Source organism: Cyanidioschyzon merolae, chromosome 20 (assembly GCF_000091205.1).
Source record: "Cyanidioschyzon merolae strain 10D DNA, chromosome 20, complete genome".
Taxonomy (NCBI): domain Eukaryota; phylum Rhodophyta; class Bangiophyceae; order Cyanidiales; family Cyanidiaceae; genus Cyanidioschyzon; species Cyanidioschyzon merolae.
Window position 1 is genome coordinate 761,784 of NC_010146.1, and position 16,245 is coordinate 778,028.

The 16,245-nt window shown below is 55.0% G+C and overlaps 5 protein-coding genes and 1 non-coding gene across 6 annotated transcripts, besides 3 other annotated features; 3 read left to right on the forward strand and 3 right to left on the reverse strand.

Annotated features, from left to right (window-relative positions):
• Positions 1-10: 10 nt before the first annotated feature.
• Positions 11-1,735, forward strand: CYME_CMT300C (similar to origin recognition complex subunit 4; the record flags this gene model as incomplete). Its single annotated transcript, XM_005539249.1, has 1 exon — positions 11-1,735. The coding sequence occupies one exon, from the start codon at positions 11-13 to the stop codon at positions 1,733-1,735; it is 1,725 nt and encodes a 574-aa protein (XP_005539306.1).
• Positions 1,633-3,201: a sequence feature (possible transcribed region).
• Positions 3,202-3,611: 410 nt separating this feature from the next.
• CYME_CMT302C (hypothetical protein) lies at positions 3,612-4,673 on the reverse strand (the record flags this gene model as incomplete). The annotated part of the gene is made up of 1 exon (XM_005539250.1): positions 3,612-4,673. One exon carries the CDS (start codon positions 4,671-4,673, stop codon positions 3,612-3,614), a length of 1,062 nt encoding a protein of 353 aa, XP_005539307.1.
• An 827-nt stretch (positions 4,674-5,500) lies between these two features.
• On the forward strand, positions 5,501-8,591 carry CYME_CMT303T. Its single transcript, XR_002461706.1, has one exon. It is a non-coding gene; the product is annotated as a hypothetical transcript (transcript).
• On the reverse strand, positions 7,704-9,026 carry CYME_CMT304C (hypothetical protein, conserved; the record flags this gene model as incomplete). Its single annotated transcript, XM_005539251.1, has 1 exon — positions 7,704-9,026. The coding sequence occupies one exon, from the start codon at positions 9,024-9,026 to the stop codon at positions 7,704-7,706; it is 1,323 nt and encodes a 440-aa protein (XP_005539308.1).
• A 1,310-nt stretch (positions 9,027-10,336) lies between these two features.
• On the forward strand, positions 10,337-11,635 carry CYME_CMT305C (argininosuccinate synthase; the record flags this gene model as incomplete). The annotated part of the gene is made up of 1 exon (XM_005539252.1): positions 10,337-11,635. One exon carries the CDS (start codon positions 10,337-10,339, stop codon positions 11,633-11,635), a length of 1,299 nt encoding a protein of 432 aa, XP_005539309.1.
• Positions 11,271-13,469: a sequence feature (possible transcribed region).
• Positions 12,909-14,571: a sequence feature (possible transcribed region).
• Positions 13,698-15,995, reverse strand: CYME_CMT308C (hypothetical protein, conserved; the record flags this gene model as incomplete). Its single annotated transcript, XM_005539253.1, has 1 exon — positions 13,698-15,995. The coding sequence occupies one exon, from the start codon at positions 15,993-15,995 to the stop codon at positions 13,698-13,700; it is 2,298 nt and encodes a 765-aa protein (XP_005539310.1).
• Between the last annotated feature and the right edge of the window lie 250 nt (positions 15,996-16,245).

The window sequence follows — 16,245 nt, forward strand, 5'->3', positions numbered from 1 at the left end:
GCATGCGACGATGCCGGCGCTGCACCCTCGCGTCCAGTGGCGGGAACGGAGTTCCTGGCGTGATGCCCCGCCTTGCGCCTATGGCGACGCGCTTACCTGGGAGACTATGCACGGGCCGCGGCGTCCAGCTTCTGCAACCGCGAAAGCATCTGCCTGTGACGAGCGAAGCGCGGATGTCGGAGCCCACGACGAGAGCGCTGCGCGTCGAGCTCGTACCCTAATCACCGAGCATCTTACAGGCCCCGTTCTGGGGGAAGGACTCTCGTTTACGCCAGGTTTGGAGGCTGTGTGTGAAAAGTTGGTGGAGTTCCTGGTAGCAGCGCTGGCTCCGGACTCCGAACAGCGGCGGCGAGCAGTCAAATCGCTTCTCATCGCTGGTCCTCAAGGCAGTGGCAAGTCGAGTGTCGTTGAGACTGCGCTTGCACGATATCGAAAACGAACGCCGCGTGCCCGCCCTGCTATTTTCTATCTTGACGGAGAGATTTTCGCAGACGGCGATCTCAGCGCGTATCGGAGCTTTGTGGCGCAGCTACGACGCGAGTTACGATTGTATGACGGGCGTTTTCCATCGCGTTTTGCGGGCTGGGAGTCTCCGTTACCGGAGACGAGCTCGATGCCCGACGAGGAAGTGCCCGCGAATGACGTTCCGCATCAAGCGAGCGCTTGTATCGAAGCGATTGTGGAACACGTTCAAACGTTGCTGCGATGGACGCTCGAGAGCGCTGAGCGAAGCATGTCTGATGCCGGTGTACATCGGATTGCGGGTATCGTGCTGGTACTGGATAACATCGACTACTTTGCGCGGCGGATGCAGCATGTCAGGCAGCACTTGCTGTATAGCTTGTTCAACATGCTGGGGTTCGATGATGCTTCGCCCTTCGTAATTATAGGACTCACTCGTCGGTATGACGCGATGGATCTATTTGAAAAGCGCGTCCGCTCCAGATTTTCACAGACGGTACTTCACGTACCCTTACCGGAAAGCAGTGATGCAGTACGGACGCATCTAGCGTCGAAGCTTGAGGCGTTTTCGAAACCCGAGGTGGTATCGATTTGCCCGAGACTGGCAGCGAGCGCACGTGCTCTGCAGCAAGTGCTCCTCGAGGACCAGCGCCTAGCGCGCAGCATTGCGGATCTCTTTCGTCACTGTCGAGTTATGCGATTATACCAGGGGGCCTTGAGCCACGCACTCGTTGCGCTGACGTACGCTGCGATGATGAATACGTGCGAGGCGACCGCTTGCCTCGAGCAACATCTGGTGTCGCATGTGGCCCACCGAGACATACGACAGAGATTGCTCGGCCTCACTTCTGCTGAACTGGCATTGCTGGTCGCGCACAGCAGAGCAGCTCAACTTAATGAGAACCGGTTTGCTTCATTTCAGCAGGCCTTTGCAGAATATCAGCGGTTCGTCGGCAAAAGCGCCATGCTCACCACGCATCATTCGCAGCGTGCGACTGGCCTTGTTGCATGCAAAACGTTGTCTCAGGTAGAGGTGGACGGTCAGCGTATCGGAGGTATCTTTCAGTCCGAGGCTGTAGCGCTGCGCATTTTCGAGCAGCTGCTCGACCTCGAACTTCTTGTTGTTCCTGACGGGGCGCGCTATGCATGTCCAAGCAAACTGCAAATGCCGCTCGTGCCTACGTTTCCCGAAGTCGTCCTAGTAGACGTCGTCCAGGAACATCCCCACGCGAGCACCAGTCTCAGAATCTGGTGCAAATCATGGCTCGAATAGCGCAGGCATCGACCTCAGAATCCTCATCGCAGCACCAGTGCAGCATCAACGCTCGCGAGCGACGACTTGCGCGCATGCTGCGGCGCGTGCACTCGTGCGATAATCGTGTGAGGTCAACACGAAGCACTTAACAGCGCGCCCCGTTGCTGCTTAGAGACTCGTTTCCGAACCCTTTTGTAGATGTACAGCGTCCGCATTCAGCGTGATGCAACAAAGGTGTATGGATTCATGTGCAGTTTTAGGGTTCTGGATCTCGTTTTCTGGGTGACGCCTTCGACGCCCTGCCGCTGGAATTCGTTACGCCACCGGAATCGAGAAATCTGGGACGCTCTTGAACAACGGTTCTTACATTAAGTGATATTTTTTTATCCAATGCATACATGGATGCAACCACTCGTCTTCTATGCTTACGCGTAGTGCGCTAACATTACGCATGTTCCAAGTTTACGGTCTCTTTGTTTCAAGGCAACTCGTGGACGCAGTAATACGAACCGCTGGATTGGCGATAACGCAAAGCCGACATCAACCCGTGACGAATGATTCACGAACTGGTGCCGAAAGTTTGCCGCGCTGCTCACGTCAAATAATCGGTTCCTTTCGAAAGTCAATTCGCCTCGCTTTGTAACCGCTGATGAGCTTGCATGCGATACCGGCATGATCGCTGTCGGGTGATGTGCTCCTAGCGTCTACCGTCTCTGTTGCTTGTATGAAAAGAAGGGTCATGGACACGGTCTTGGTACGCCGCAGCGATCGTTCCCAGTGCAGCGTTTGTCACCGCTTTTGCGCGAAGGAAGCGACAGCGGATCGACATTTCTCGGCTTGTTCTATGGCCTGGATTTTGCTTTCACCGATTGTTTCATTATGGACAACGTCGCGTGCCGCAAATCTTTGACCGAATGGAAAAGCGTTCGCTTGCGCGTGCACCGGAGAGCGTGCTTGCTGAAGCCACTGTTCAGAAAGAGCCTGTGATCATAGTGTACGGTGCCGGACTCGAAAACGGACGGGGACATCAACACTAGCCTTCTGTGCCCGTCAAAGGCATGTAGAGTCCGATGGTGCAAGCGTCCACGAGCCACAGACCGACGTTTAGAATTGGCGTTGTGGTGGACGTAGACGAGCGTTTGATCATTGTCAAGTGCCGCTGCTGCGAATCGCGTACTGAGGCAGTACGTGTATGAAATGAAAAAGGCAAACGGAGCGTAAATCGGATTTCCCGCCTGTGCATCGAATGCGCCAACAACTACCGGAAGTAGCGAAATCGAGCCTTGAACCCTGCCACCAACACCCTTCTACTAATGACCACAGAGGCCGGGGGAACAGACGCTACCAGTGCATTGAAAGCGCGAGATAAACAAGAGGAACAAGAATCAATCGCAGAGCAAGCCCGAAAAGACTCGTGTTGATGATCGTGTGAAGAGCCACAAACTTTAGTGCTTATATCCGAATCAGCTCGGAGTGCTTGTTCTATTCTGGTATCACATGGGTGCACGGCCGCCGTGGCGAACGCACGCAGCCGGCACTCGACACCCAGAGCGTCTCACGAGCGAACCAGGACTGCCCCCGCCGAACAAAAAAACGGAAGTATGACTGGTGCTGGCTGGTGGAACCTGCAGCCCAGGCGCCGCATAATGGACGCTCTCCCGAACACTGATAAGCGCCCCGAGATCGGGCATCCCCTGGCTCGTGGTGTCGGGCTGGCACCTCCATAAAAAAATGGCGCTCATGCACCCAACGCGGTACCGCTGATGCATATGACTCGATCCGCGGAATCGTCTTCATCGAACGCATCGCGACCGTATCCTTCAGAAATCGCTGCACGATCATCAACACAGAGCAGCAGACGCGAGCATCAGCAGCGTACGCAATGCACCGGACCTCAAGGTCGACGCCGTTCCGCCCGCTCGCGCTTCTTCGGAGAGCGTTCGCTTTTCTGTTCACGCTTCTGTCCGTTTGACGAGGTGCCAAGCGCTGACAGCCCTGCAACGAGCGCCGTTGCTCCAGTGACACGGCCGCCGCGATCAGGCATCTCGCCGATGCGCAGGTGCTTTATGGGGGCTGCCCTAACACCCGGTGCCGATCGTGGCAAGATGGACCGGTTCTGCTCAGTGTCTGTGCGTATCGCACGCACGTCATAGATATGGAAGTATGGTTGTACGGTCTCGCGAAATCGCTGTGTGATGAGTTGACACCAAAGGGTCAACGCACTCGATCGCTTCGCGGCGAGAAACACCTCTAGAGTGAGCTCGAATCGTTCTAAAAGCAATGCTCGACGTGCGGTATACTCTGTGAATAGGTCATCGAACAGCGTCTGCAGCCGTTCGGCGTCCAACGCCTCTACGGATGCCAGGTGCGCGTGGGATGCGAGCATTCGCTGGGCGGAGAGAATCGACGGGTGCTGATGACGAAGGAGCCGCAGCCGTCGCACCGCTTCTAGAAAGAGCATTTTTCGAAGGGATGCGCCCTCAAGCTCGTCCTCAGGCACAGCAAGCCCCATTTCCCGCAGTGCCGTTGCGTCGGGCACTGCGCTCGGCGCGGGCAGTCCCAGCGCATGGAACAGGCGCCTCTGTGACTGAACCACCTCCAAGTCTCCAGTGTTGTGCAGCTCTAGTCGCGACGCTTCGGTACTATCGGTCAAAGCATCGTCCAAGGATCGCATCCGGACTCGTTTTCGCTGCAGAAGGTATATAGTTTTAACGAGGGTAAGCAGGATGTCGGTTAGCGCTTTCGCAGACGTGTTTGTCAAGTCCCGATTGAGCAGTGCCCCCAGCAGGGTGCGTGTTCTGTGCAGCGTTACCGTCCACTCGGTTGCTGGCAGCAACCAAGGCCATTCCGAGGCATTCGCAAAAGCAGTTCCGCTGAAGATAACCGGAAAGAACGCCGAAGTCGAGAGCGCCCACAGCAGAGACTCCAAACCGTATCTCTCTTGTTGTGCTTCCATTCGCGTGGCGTGCTCCGCAAATTCTACCCGCTCCCTGTTGAACAAGTTGCTGGTTCGAAACTATATTCGCGATCGGCCTATGTTTGACAGTAAAGCTGTGCTCGATACGTCGGCACGTTATCGCAAGCACGCAGCAACCGCGAAAACGTGTCTCGCCCTGCGTCGAGCACTCGTCGGACCCGTGTCGCGTTCGAGCGCTGCAATGCGAGTCCGGTTGCTGCCGAGCGATTTTCTTCTCTAACTTCTTGAAAGGGGTAAAGCCCCAGCATTCCGGGTACAGCACAGAGGGGTTTCCGGACTCATATGTCGTTGTAGGATTCGCGGTTATTCATACAGAGTGGTGCCTTAGACGCGTTGACACTGGATTCCGGTACGTCACCGAGAGCAAGAGGTTTCACGACGCTCTTGGGCACGGGTTCGTAGGATAATCGGTACCATGGCACAGTTCATTCGCAGAAAGCACCGCTCTTCTCCTTTCCTACCGTCTATCACGCTCAAATCACGCATGGCCCAAGTTTTCGATCTTTATGTTTCGTGGCAACTCGTGGGCGCAACAATGCACGCCGCTGCATGGACGACGAAAAAACTCCACATCGTCCGTTGACGACGTTATCACAAGCGTATGTCGAGAGCTTACAGAACTTGTCGCGTCAAATAATGGATTCATTCGAAAGACGAATCCTCTACTTTCATGGTTATCTCCGATACGACATTCGCCGCACCGTGGTATCTCCAACGGGTTGAAGCTCGCGGAGGCTGGTGCCTCATCTGTTTGCATGGAATCGGATCTTGAATTCGGAATGGAGCCATCGCAACGATCGCTTCCAATGGAGACTGCCGCAGCGCTTTGCGAGAAGGAACCGAAGAAAGACTGAATTCTCTCGTATTGATCTCTAGCACGGGGGTTAATCCCTGGGCGTGCCTCATCACGAACAGCATTGTATTCCAAAACAACCGCTCTCGGTTGGGAAATCGTGGATTGCCTTGCACAGCGAGCAGCGTACTCGCCAAGCGTACTGCCCAGAACAGGCCTGTGATCGTCGGGAACGGCACCGAGAGCCGGATCCGGAAGAGGATCGTGCGGAGCCCTCAGTACCAGTTATGGGCACGTAATGAGCACCGAAAATGGTGCTCTTGTGCAGGGCGGCTGCGCTGAGCGCAAGCGGCGAGCTGCGCGTTCGAAAACACCTGACCACAGCGAAGTAGCAGCTCGTCTTACGGGTCACCGAGTCTGTTTCCAGGAGTGACGAGAATGGCAAGCGAACCGAAAACCGCGACTGCTGTCTGTGCATGAAATCGAGCGACAGCATTCTTGAGCTGCGAAACTGAGACTTTCACGCTGCTATGAACAGTGCTCGAATGCGGACAACGGGGCTGGATGGAAAGGAGAGACTGGCGTAGTGTAAGCGAGAGACAAGCGTGTAGAAAAGGAAGCAGCCGCAGATAACCCCTGCAAAAAAGCCGATGTTGAAGACAGCAGGAACATGGACCGAATCATTAGTGTCTGCGCCCGAGTTAGAGGACCAGTTCTATTTATTCTGACGAGGTGGTGTCCTCAGCGAGTGAACGAGGCCAACGCTTTTCAGGTATGGCAACTACGGATCTTTCGTGTTGCATCTTTGCCATCGAGTCAGGCGCCGGTCTCGAAAACGATGTAGCCGTCGTTTTTGCTTGGATACCAAGTGCTGGTACCGGGCCCTGTAGCTTTGCGATCGAGCGAGAAGCCAGTCTCGAACGCGTTGCTGCCGTCGCGAAAACGTGACTTGCTCGAAGGTTGTTCTCGGGCTGGCGTTTGCAAGGCCAGGTGCAAGCCGGCTTGTCTCCTTATGGCGGTTGAAAAGTCGCTGCACTTGTAATCCCGAAGTTGCTGGCGCATCTGACAAAGAAACGAAGCGCCCGGCGCTACTGACTCGAACCTACACAAGGTCATGCTCTGTTGGCTTGCCAGTTAGTGTCCGGAACAAGGACTCACAGCTCAGCTATCACGTGACGCTGTTGCCTAGCACCAGCTCCGATGCGATATTTCACTGCATACTCGAACGGAAGGCTCCGGCTTTGCTCGACAAGACTTGAACAAGTGAGCTTCGGCACCAGTGCGTGTATCTTCGGATCAGACGCCCCGCACATAATGCTGGACAGGGATTGCACACCTTCAGACGCCACTTCAGAGCGTGCACCTGCCGCCTGTTACGACGGATGCAGCGTGGACCCGAACACGCGTGCGCTCCGAACGTACACCTGATGCAAGTTATAGCGTGCTTCCGCCTCGGCGGTCGGTGCATCGCGGAACTACGACGGATGCAGCGTGGACCCGAACACGCGTGCGCTCCGAACGTACACCTGATGCAAGTTATAGCGTGCTTCCGCCTCGGCGGTCGGTGCATCGCGGAACTCGGTGTAGTGCTCTGTGGCAGCGAGTCCATCGGCGGGGTGTCGTTCAGCACTGCAGCCGCATCAGTATAGGCCGCGGAGAACGGTTCGGGTGCGATGAGCCTCGCGGGAGTCAACCAGGGGCTCGCTTGATCCAGCGACCCAACGGTTGCCGCACGTAGAACAGACAACAACAGCATGGCGCTGCGGGCTTCTTTGGAGGTCGCCATGCGACATGTCGCCAAGGCACCTGGTCGCCCGCGGGAGCGAATGCTGTAGCGCTCGAGAAGAAGTGATCGAGCGAATCGATCCGACCGACGATCCGACGGATTTGACTCGTAGAGAAAGACTGCAAACGAGCTCGAGAACCTCGCTATTGACCTCAGGAAAGTTACAAGACCCGATGTGCATACACCCTAGCCTCACAGGGCTGTGAGCGGCGCCGCGGGTACACGCGGTGCGCTCAGAGAAGCGCTTCAACAAAACTGCATCAACCGAGCAGTGCTCGAGTGCTTTGTTTACGTATTCGAGCGCAAGCTTTGGATGCTGTCCGTGAGCTGTGCTCCTTCGATACCAAACGTTCCAGATCCAGCAACTGTACCTGAATTTGTCCTCGAAAGGCGCATCTCGTCATCGTCAGGAAAATCGCATGCGTGAATCCTACACCCCCAGCGAAACATCGCGATAGCCACTGAGGTATACGTTGTTGATGTCGTCTTCCATGCTGTGATCCCAGCGTCCACTATCCTGTTTCGGATCGAATGCTGCAAGGTTTTCCCGTAACTGCTCCATACTGGTCGCCCCGATGATCGTGCTTGCAGTGAACCAACGCGATCGAACAAAAGAGAGCGCTAGCTGAGACGGAGTTTTCTTGTATTTGCGGGCGATCTCCGTGTAGCGTTCCACGGCAGCCATACAGGTCGGCGTCTGATACCGCTGCATATACCGTTTGAACAAGGTAAATCGCGCTCGTTCTCGCTGGCTCGGATCGCTGGACGGGAGATACTTTCCACTGAGTGCACCGCCCGCCAGAGGCGAGTACGCCAGCAACGGCACGTCGCAGTACGTACTTGCCTCGGCATGGGCGCCTTCAAATTGGCGATGAAGCAGCGAGTAGGAATTCTGAATGGAAACAACTCTTGGCAGGCCTAGAGTGGAAGCGATACGGGTGAACTCCATGATACCCACAGGTGTCTCGTTGCTGAGCCCAACATACCGTACCTTGCCCTGGCGAATAAGGGCGTCCATGGCACGTAACTGTTCCTCCAGGGAACGAGTGATGTTGTTACGGTCCGCTGCACTCAGCGGGCCTGGATATGCATGGCTCCCGAAAAGCGGCACCGGTCGAGCGGGCCAGTGAATTTGGTAAAGATCGATGTAGTCCGTTTGCAGCCGAGTGAGCGACCCGTTGCATGCCTCGATGATGGAGTCGTAGTCGAGTTTCGGTCCTCCGCGGATCCAGGAGATATCGCGCCCCGGGCCGCACACTTTCGTTGCCACGTAGATCCGCTCCCGCACGCCTGGATTCTTCTTAAACCAGTTCCCAATGTAGGTCTCGGTACGACCCTGCGTTTCGGGGTTCAACGGAACGGGATAGTTTTCAGCGCAATCGATGATGTTGATGCCTGCCTCGTGGATTGCGTAGTCGAGCTGCGCGTGTGCCTCTTCTTCGGTGTTCTGCTCTCCCCAGGTCATGGTGCCCAGCGTGCACGTTGTAACGATGAGATCGCTCTGGCCCAGGCGTCGGTATCCGCCGGGAAAGGGCGCCATACCATGCGTTGGCTTCAGTTCGGTTGGCGCAGCGGCGCCTGCGCCTGACTTTGTCTGCGTGGACATGCAAAGCAGCCCGACTTTGGGTCGTTGGAGAAACAATCCGGCGCACTGCTTATGTCGGTTTGACTGCGTAGTATTCTTTTGGTACCACTGCGGCCGCTTCCAGGCGCCAAAAATGCGACAGTTGTGTTGCACCAGGAGCACAAACATGCGCTCAGTAACTACAACGAGTTGCGTGGTAGTGCGACCTTAAACTCGACTGGAGTGCGCTGGCACCACGTGCTCTAGAAATGCACGTTTCAGCCACAGAGACGCGTAGTGACGCCTCAGTAGCGCGTACTAAAACTCCGCGGCAGCTTGAGCCTATGCGTAGCCAAGAGAGTCGGCGTGAGCAGCTTTCTCGATGAAACCGCTCCTGCAAGATCGTGCTCGATTTTGATTGCAGTGCAAAGCAACCCTTTGAAAAGTTAGGGAATAAGTCGGAGTCTGTGGTGTTGCACTCCCCAGAACTAAGCGTTATCTCTTGGTGGTCCAGCGGGTAGGCAGCGTGATTAACGCATCGGCGCACGCCTCTGTAGGCTGGACCAAAGGCTCCGCGCCGCGGACGTCGCCGTGCTGCACAGATCCCGCTGATCGATCTGCTTGATGACGCTCGATCGCTACGAGGCCGTGCGTGATGCGGTTTTTTCGGATATTGCCTTGTAGGATCGATATTTCCGACCTGGAAGTATTACTGCTTGCATAAGTACAGCTTAAATATGATTTCTGTATAGATCCTATCATTGTAAAAGACGGATGCATCTGACCTGAAAGCATGACTGCTTGCATAAATACAGCGTATACATGATTTCGTTATAAATCCTATCATTGTACAAGACAAATGCATCTGACCTGGAATCATGACTGCTTGCATAAATACAGCGTATACATGATTTCGTTGTAAATCCTGTTATTGTACAAGACCAATGCATCTGACCTGGAATCATGACTGCTTGCATAAATACAGCTTAAATATGATTTCTGTATAGATCCTATCATTGTAAAAGATTGATGCATCTGACCTGAAAGCATGACTGCTTGCATAAATACAGCGTATACATGATTTCGTTGTAAATCCTGTTATTGTACAAGACCAATGCATCTGACCTGGAATCATGACTGCTTGCATAAATACAGCTCAAATATGATTTCTGTATAGATCCTATCATTGTAAAAGATTGATGCATCTGACCTGAAAGCATGACTGCTTGCATAAATACTGCTCATATTGCTGCAAATCCGTACAGGCCGGAAGCGTACTGCCGCCGTCGCCTCGACTGCGGCGGCGGCGGAACATCGCAGCCATCCGCTGCTGCTCGTCCACGAACGAACGTGCTGCATTGATCAGGCATCCGTTGACTATCGGCGAGTCGAGCGTTGTATCGACGTCGTTGCATTGGGTCTCCTGAGAGGCAAGTCGGCGTGCCACAGCATCCTTGACGCTGTATTTCGAAAGGTTTGCGTATCGATTCTCAATCATCATGTCGAAAGGGAAAGTAATTCTAGCTTACTCGGGGGGCTTGGACACCTCCGTGATCCTCAAGTACCTTCAGAACGAAGGCTACGAGGTGATCTGTTTTTGCGCCAACGTTGGCCAAGACGAAGACTTTGAAGCAGCGAAGCAGAAGGCGCTCGCGCTCGGGGCGTCCAAAGTCTATGTCGAAGATCTACGGGAAGACTTCCTCGTAAACTACATCTTCACGGCGGTGAAGGCGAACGCGATCTACGAGTCTCGGTACCTGCTGGGCACTTCGCTGGCGCGGCCCTGCATCGCCAAGAGGCAAATCGAAGTCGCCCACCTCGAACAGGCAGCGTATGTAGCTCACGGTGCAACAGCGAAAGGAAATGATCAAGTGAGGTTCGGACTCTGCTACTACGCGCTTGACCCGAACATCCAAGAGATTGCGCCGTGGCGAGACCCGGCCTTCCTGGCTCGCTTCAAGGGTCGCCAGGACCTCCTGAAGTACGCACGCGAAAACGGCATTCCAGTGCCGAGCGGCCCGAAGCCTCCCTATTCTATGGATGATAACATGATGCATATCTCTTACGAATCGGGTGAACTCGAGGATCCCTCGGTGCCCGCTGATGAGAGCATCTATACGAAAACCGGTCCAATGGATAAGTGGCCTGATCGCCCCCAGGTCGTGCGAATCCACTTCAAGGATGGTGTTCCGATCAAGGTTGAGGACGCTGCAACGGGATCTGTCTATGACAGCCCAATGGCTTTATTCGAGTTCCTTACACAGGTCGGAAGGAAGCACGGGATCGGTCGGATCGATATCGTCGAGGACCGCTTTATAGGCCTCAAATCTCGTGGCGTCTACGAGACACCGGCTGTTACGATTCTGCGCTGCGCCCACATCGATATTGAGGGCATTGCCATGGACCGCGAGGTGATGCGGCTGCGGGATATGCTTTCGCCAGAATTTAGCAAACTCGCGTACAACGGGTTCTGGTTCTCCCCCGAGATGGATTTCCTCGTCTCTGCGATCAACAAGAGTCAGGAGCTCATCGACGGCTGGGTCGACGTACAATGCTTCAAAGGCTCCTGTTTGGCGATCGCCCGACAGTCGCCCACTAGCTTGTACGATGAACGGCTGGCATCGATGAACGAGGTGGATGCGTTCACCCCGTCAGATGCCGGTGGCTTTATTCGTATCAACGCGATTCGACTCAAGGCACATCGCCGGATTCTCGAGAAGGTCGGAACAGATCGTCTCGCAGACCTGAAGCCGACACCGACACCAACATACGCAGCGCTTGGTACGACGGATCCCTGAGCGCCAGCGAAAGAGACAAGGCACGAATTGCAGTAGAGACTGCTGCTAGCTCCATGGCGTGGCCTTGCTCGCGGAGTGAATTTAAAGTACCGTTTAAAATTGTTGAATTCTCAAACAGTTCTCGCTGTGTTGGCTGGGAAAGGACGCTGGTGACACCAGGGTGTCGCCCAGATGCTCATCCCCAAGAAAGCAACCTTTACAGTCGATGATCGTGTGCGAGCATCGCCTCGAATGCCGAGTTTTAACAGCGGGTCACGTCGAACGCTACCCGCAGCTGTGATGCGTATGACTTGCGCCCTCCTAGGCTGTGGTACTGCATTCTGTGAGGCCCGTTGTGGCGGTTAGAGTTAAGTCGTGTCCATGATTACCACCGGAAACATTGCTTCCGAGCAAACGCCAATTCGAGTCGATCAACCAGATGCAGGTCGGTCAGAGTGCTTCGAGTACCTGCTTTCGAGCGTCCTTCGAACAGGATTTGCATCAGCACCTGTGTTCCATATCAGAGGAAACGAATGGCCTTCCGAGGTCGTCACTCGTTGTTCTACCGTTGCTAGTCCGGCGGTAGGTAAACACGGGACCAGGAACTGCTCGCCCTGTTCCCGCTTTTCGATTTGCTTACGAACCTTTTTAAAATCGCAGTCTCAATATTCGAAGCACATCGGTAAGGGTTCTCGTGTTCGTATGAAGGCTAAGAATTGTCGGTCGTTTTCTCATAGTGACTTTTTAGACGCTTTGTCGCTGGAACTCGCAAATTCACCGGAATCGAGATGCTTCGCGACGCAAACCGACACGTTTCCTAAACTAACCGATAACATGATCCGATTCATGAGTACAAGCCGCAAAGCTTCTCTGTTCCCGAAATTTAGCACCTTCGAATCACGTAAAGTTTTGGATCACCCTGTTTCAAGGTCAAAGGTGGCGCGCAGCAAAACGCGCTGCTCTCTCGACGAGGAGACAAGCTGAACGTCGTCTTTTGACGACTTTTTCGGAAGCCCGTGCTGAAAGTCCGATGAACTTTCACGTAAAAAAATCGATTGCTTTTGAAACGCAATTCTTCTGCTCTTTTTTGCGATCAATGGTACAGTCTTCGACCACGGTACGATACCTCCGGCAGGGGGGGTACGCTCCCAGAGACTCGCGTCTCAACTGTTTGCGTGGAAAATGCTCCTGGATTCGGACTCTAGTCAATGCGACGACCGTGTCCAATGGAAATAGCGCCACTTGTTTGCATGAAGCGATCCTAGACAATTCGGAAACTCTCGGCTTCTTTTCCAGCGTGACTTTTCTTACCGATACTTGTAGCACCAGGGAAAACGACGGGTTCCACTGGTCCTTTTTCGAAAGGAGCGACGTTTGCGTACGTCCGCAGCGGACAGCGTACGCACAGAGGAAATCGCTTTGACCAAGCCCGTGATCGTTGGGTACTTCGCCGGCTACCGCAACCGGGTGAGGCATCCAAGGTAGCCTTGTGTGCCGGTCAAGGGCTTGTGCCAAACGATGAGGCACCATTCGCGCGTCACCGGTCGGTTTTCGGAGCAAGAGGCGTGCTGTACATGTGGAAGCACTCGACCACAGCCATATATGTCAGCGCTGTGACGGGCGCACCAGGACTGTTTACAAAGAAGATTCGTAGATCGCAACATCCGTCTGTCCATGGGATGCGTAAATACCAGTGGGAAGCCGCAAAACGGGAATTGAACGCTTCCATGAACATCATCGGACTGCTGAACATGAAACTTGAGAAAGAGGAGAGATGGACGTATTGCAAGCCGGAGACGACAGAGAGGAGCAGAAAGCAGTCCCAGAAGAGCCCGCAAAGTCCAGTGCTGATAATAGCGGGAACAGGTCCGAGCTTCAGTGCGCACGCGAGTGATCGCGGACCTGTTCTATTCTATTCTGACATGGATTTCGTCGTGCTTTTCCACCCGTCCAGCGAGCCTTGATGCGTTTATGACGTCGTGTCTTGAGGCGCAGACAGGGCATCTGACAGAGCGCGATCTACCACCAGGCATTCTAGACTCTTGACGCCCTATGCATCGCGTTGATCCCGAGGTCAATGCGCTCAAGCGAATGACATCGGCGGCTCCGCTGACTTGCTGTCCGGTGCCTCGCCGCGCTGTTCGCAGGACTGGAGCCAATTTACGAGAATTTCATTCACTTGCTCCGGGACTTCATCGTGTGGACAATGGCCAGCACGGAGCTGCACAACCTGCACTTCCGGATGAATCGCCGCAATCTGCTCTGCCCGCTTACGGGCGTCATTCAGCGGATCCAGGATGCCCTGGATCAACAGCACCGGCACTGAATCAAGGGCACGCAGGAGCTCCGGTATCGGACGCGACGGGGGCAGGCGGAAGCCCGACGCGATCACACTGGAAGCACCTGGATCCAGACTGTGGCGATATATGATCGACTCCATGTGCAGGGCAGCATCCGGTCGCACAGGGTACACTTTCAGCAGCGTGCTCCGGATACCAAACTGCAAGTATCGGAGTAGAACCTCACCAACAATGCGGGAGGCTAGTGGTTGGGCCAGCAACCGCCGTAACCTGGAATCGTTGGATGCACGGTCGGCGTTTTTAACCGGCTCGAGTGGCCCCGCCGGGTTGATCAGGACGATGCCTTTGCAGAGCGTCGTTGGACGAGGCGAGGCCGAAGCCTGTACCAATTCCATCCGGTGATCTGCGGCAAAACTGAGACTCACGTACGCTCCGATCGAGTTGCCGACAATGAACACAGGTCGACGCACAATCTGCAGCACAAAATCCCGGACCTGCCGCTCCCAGAGCTCCTGTGTGTAGCGCGTAATCGGTTTGGTGCTTCGTCCAAAACCAAGAAGGTCCAAACAGAACACCTGGTACCCTTGATCTGCGAGAAAAGATACATTTCGCTCCCAGTGCTCTATGGACGCTCCAAAACCATGAATAAACAGGACTGCGGGAGCATCCCGCGTGCTCGATCCGCTCTGTGAGAAACGCACCGGTAAGCCGTTCCATCGCCAATAGTGCCAGGGCCGCTGGCTCGCCTTGTCGTACTGCGACAGAAACAGGTGCCAGCTGAGACTACGGATAAGAGCGCGCGCCTCCCGGTGTCGCGGTGAGTCCGTCCAGAGCGCCAGCATCCGGCGCCGATACCGCCGCGCTGCATCAATTTCCGCCAGCACTTTTCGTGGAGAAACGCAGCCAAAATGCAGGGCATACGCAAAACTGCGAAGAAAATCGCTCTCCTGATGCGCGTCAGGGCCTCGTAGGTAACGCCGCAGGAAATCGATTGCAGCAGTTTCACCGCCAGCGTCCAGCGACGTCGCAACACACATTCGCTTATCCTCTTCGATGCGTTGCAGAAAAGGATAGTCAGCATATTCAAGCGGAAACCAGCTGGGACTGGTTTCCCACAGGTGATCGCTCGGGGCATCGAGCTCGTAACTTGCGACGAATCTCGTCTCCGGTGCGTTCTCCCTCGCGCAGTCCCAAAGCGCTAACAGATCATTTTCAGTGGGCCTGTGCATCATGGGGCGCCAATGCTCGCGCTGCAAAATGCTGAACGTATCTCGCCCGAGAAACGTAGATGTTGATGGCGATCGCGAGCCTCTTGTGTTTTCACGAGTGGTACGATGCGGGGCGCCTAGACTCCAGAAACGAAATCTAATACCCAAGCGTTCGCATTCTCGGAAGCATCGCTGACTCGATATGCACCAGTCGTCTTCGACGAGTACTTGTGCATTCGCAAAGCGACCGCAGAGCACGGCGAGCTCCCGAGGCGCCGGACCGTTCAGGAGCAGCAGATCGGCCTGGCCTTGCGTCGCTGAGCGGATCGTCTCACGCAGCGCTGCAACGGATTCGCGGAGATATTTTTGCTCCTCTGGCGTGTACGTCTCGAGTTCGCGTTTGTCCATGATGTAAACGAACGCAATTCGCAACGAGTTTTCCATGCCATGTCTGTCGTCTGAGCGGCGTGCCGGTGCAGTTTTCTGGGAGGCGATATGCGTTCGCAGGTACTGCAACCCGGGGTGATCATGAACCCGAAGGTCTCTGCGAAACCATACAATCCAATTGACAGTCATTTCAGCAGCAATTGGACGCTTCTCGTCTTCGAGTGCATGGTCCGGAGCGAGTTGCTGGGGACGACTCCCGTGCCCGCGAGCTGGCGAATCTCCGAGCCCGTGCACGCACGACAACAAGTCAAGAAGTTTGGACTTTGGCCCGATAATGTTGCACGCTCGGGAGCAGTGCCAAGTCTTCCACGGTTTGTGAGCAAAGTGCGTTGGCGCAACCTGGCTACAACGCTGTGTGCTCGCTGTGTGCGCTGGCGTCGCGTGCTGCCAAATTCTCGAACGCCCTAGGCTACAGCCTGCAAACATGCTTCCCGAAGCACACAGACCCAAGACTCGTACCCTCTTGTAAGCAAGCCGTTCTGTAAAGTTCCAGGTAGATGTTTCCTGGTTAGACCCTTCGAGTTACGTGGGCTTAAGCAGTAACATGCGCAACCCACAGGCTTGCGCTTCCGCAGAGGCGACAACGGATCACTCTGTGCCGTTCGGTGGCATTTCATCGCGAAAGGAAGCGCGAATGTACGGTGCCTGCCGGTGGCACTGCTGCGTCGCTCACGCT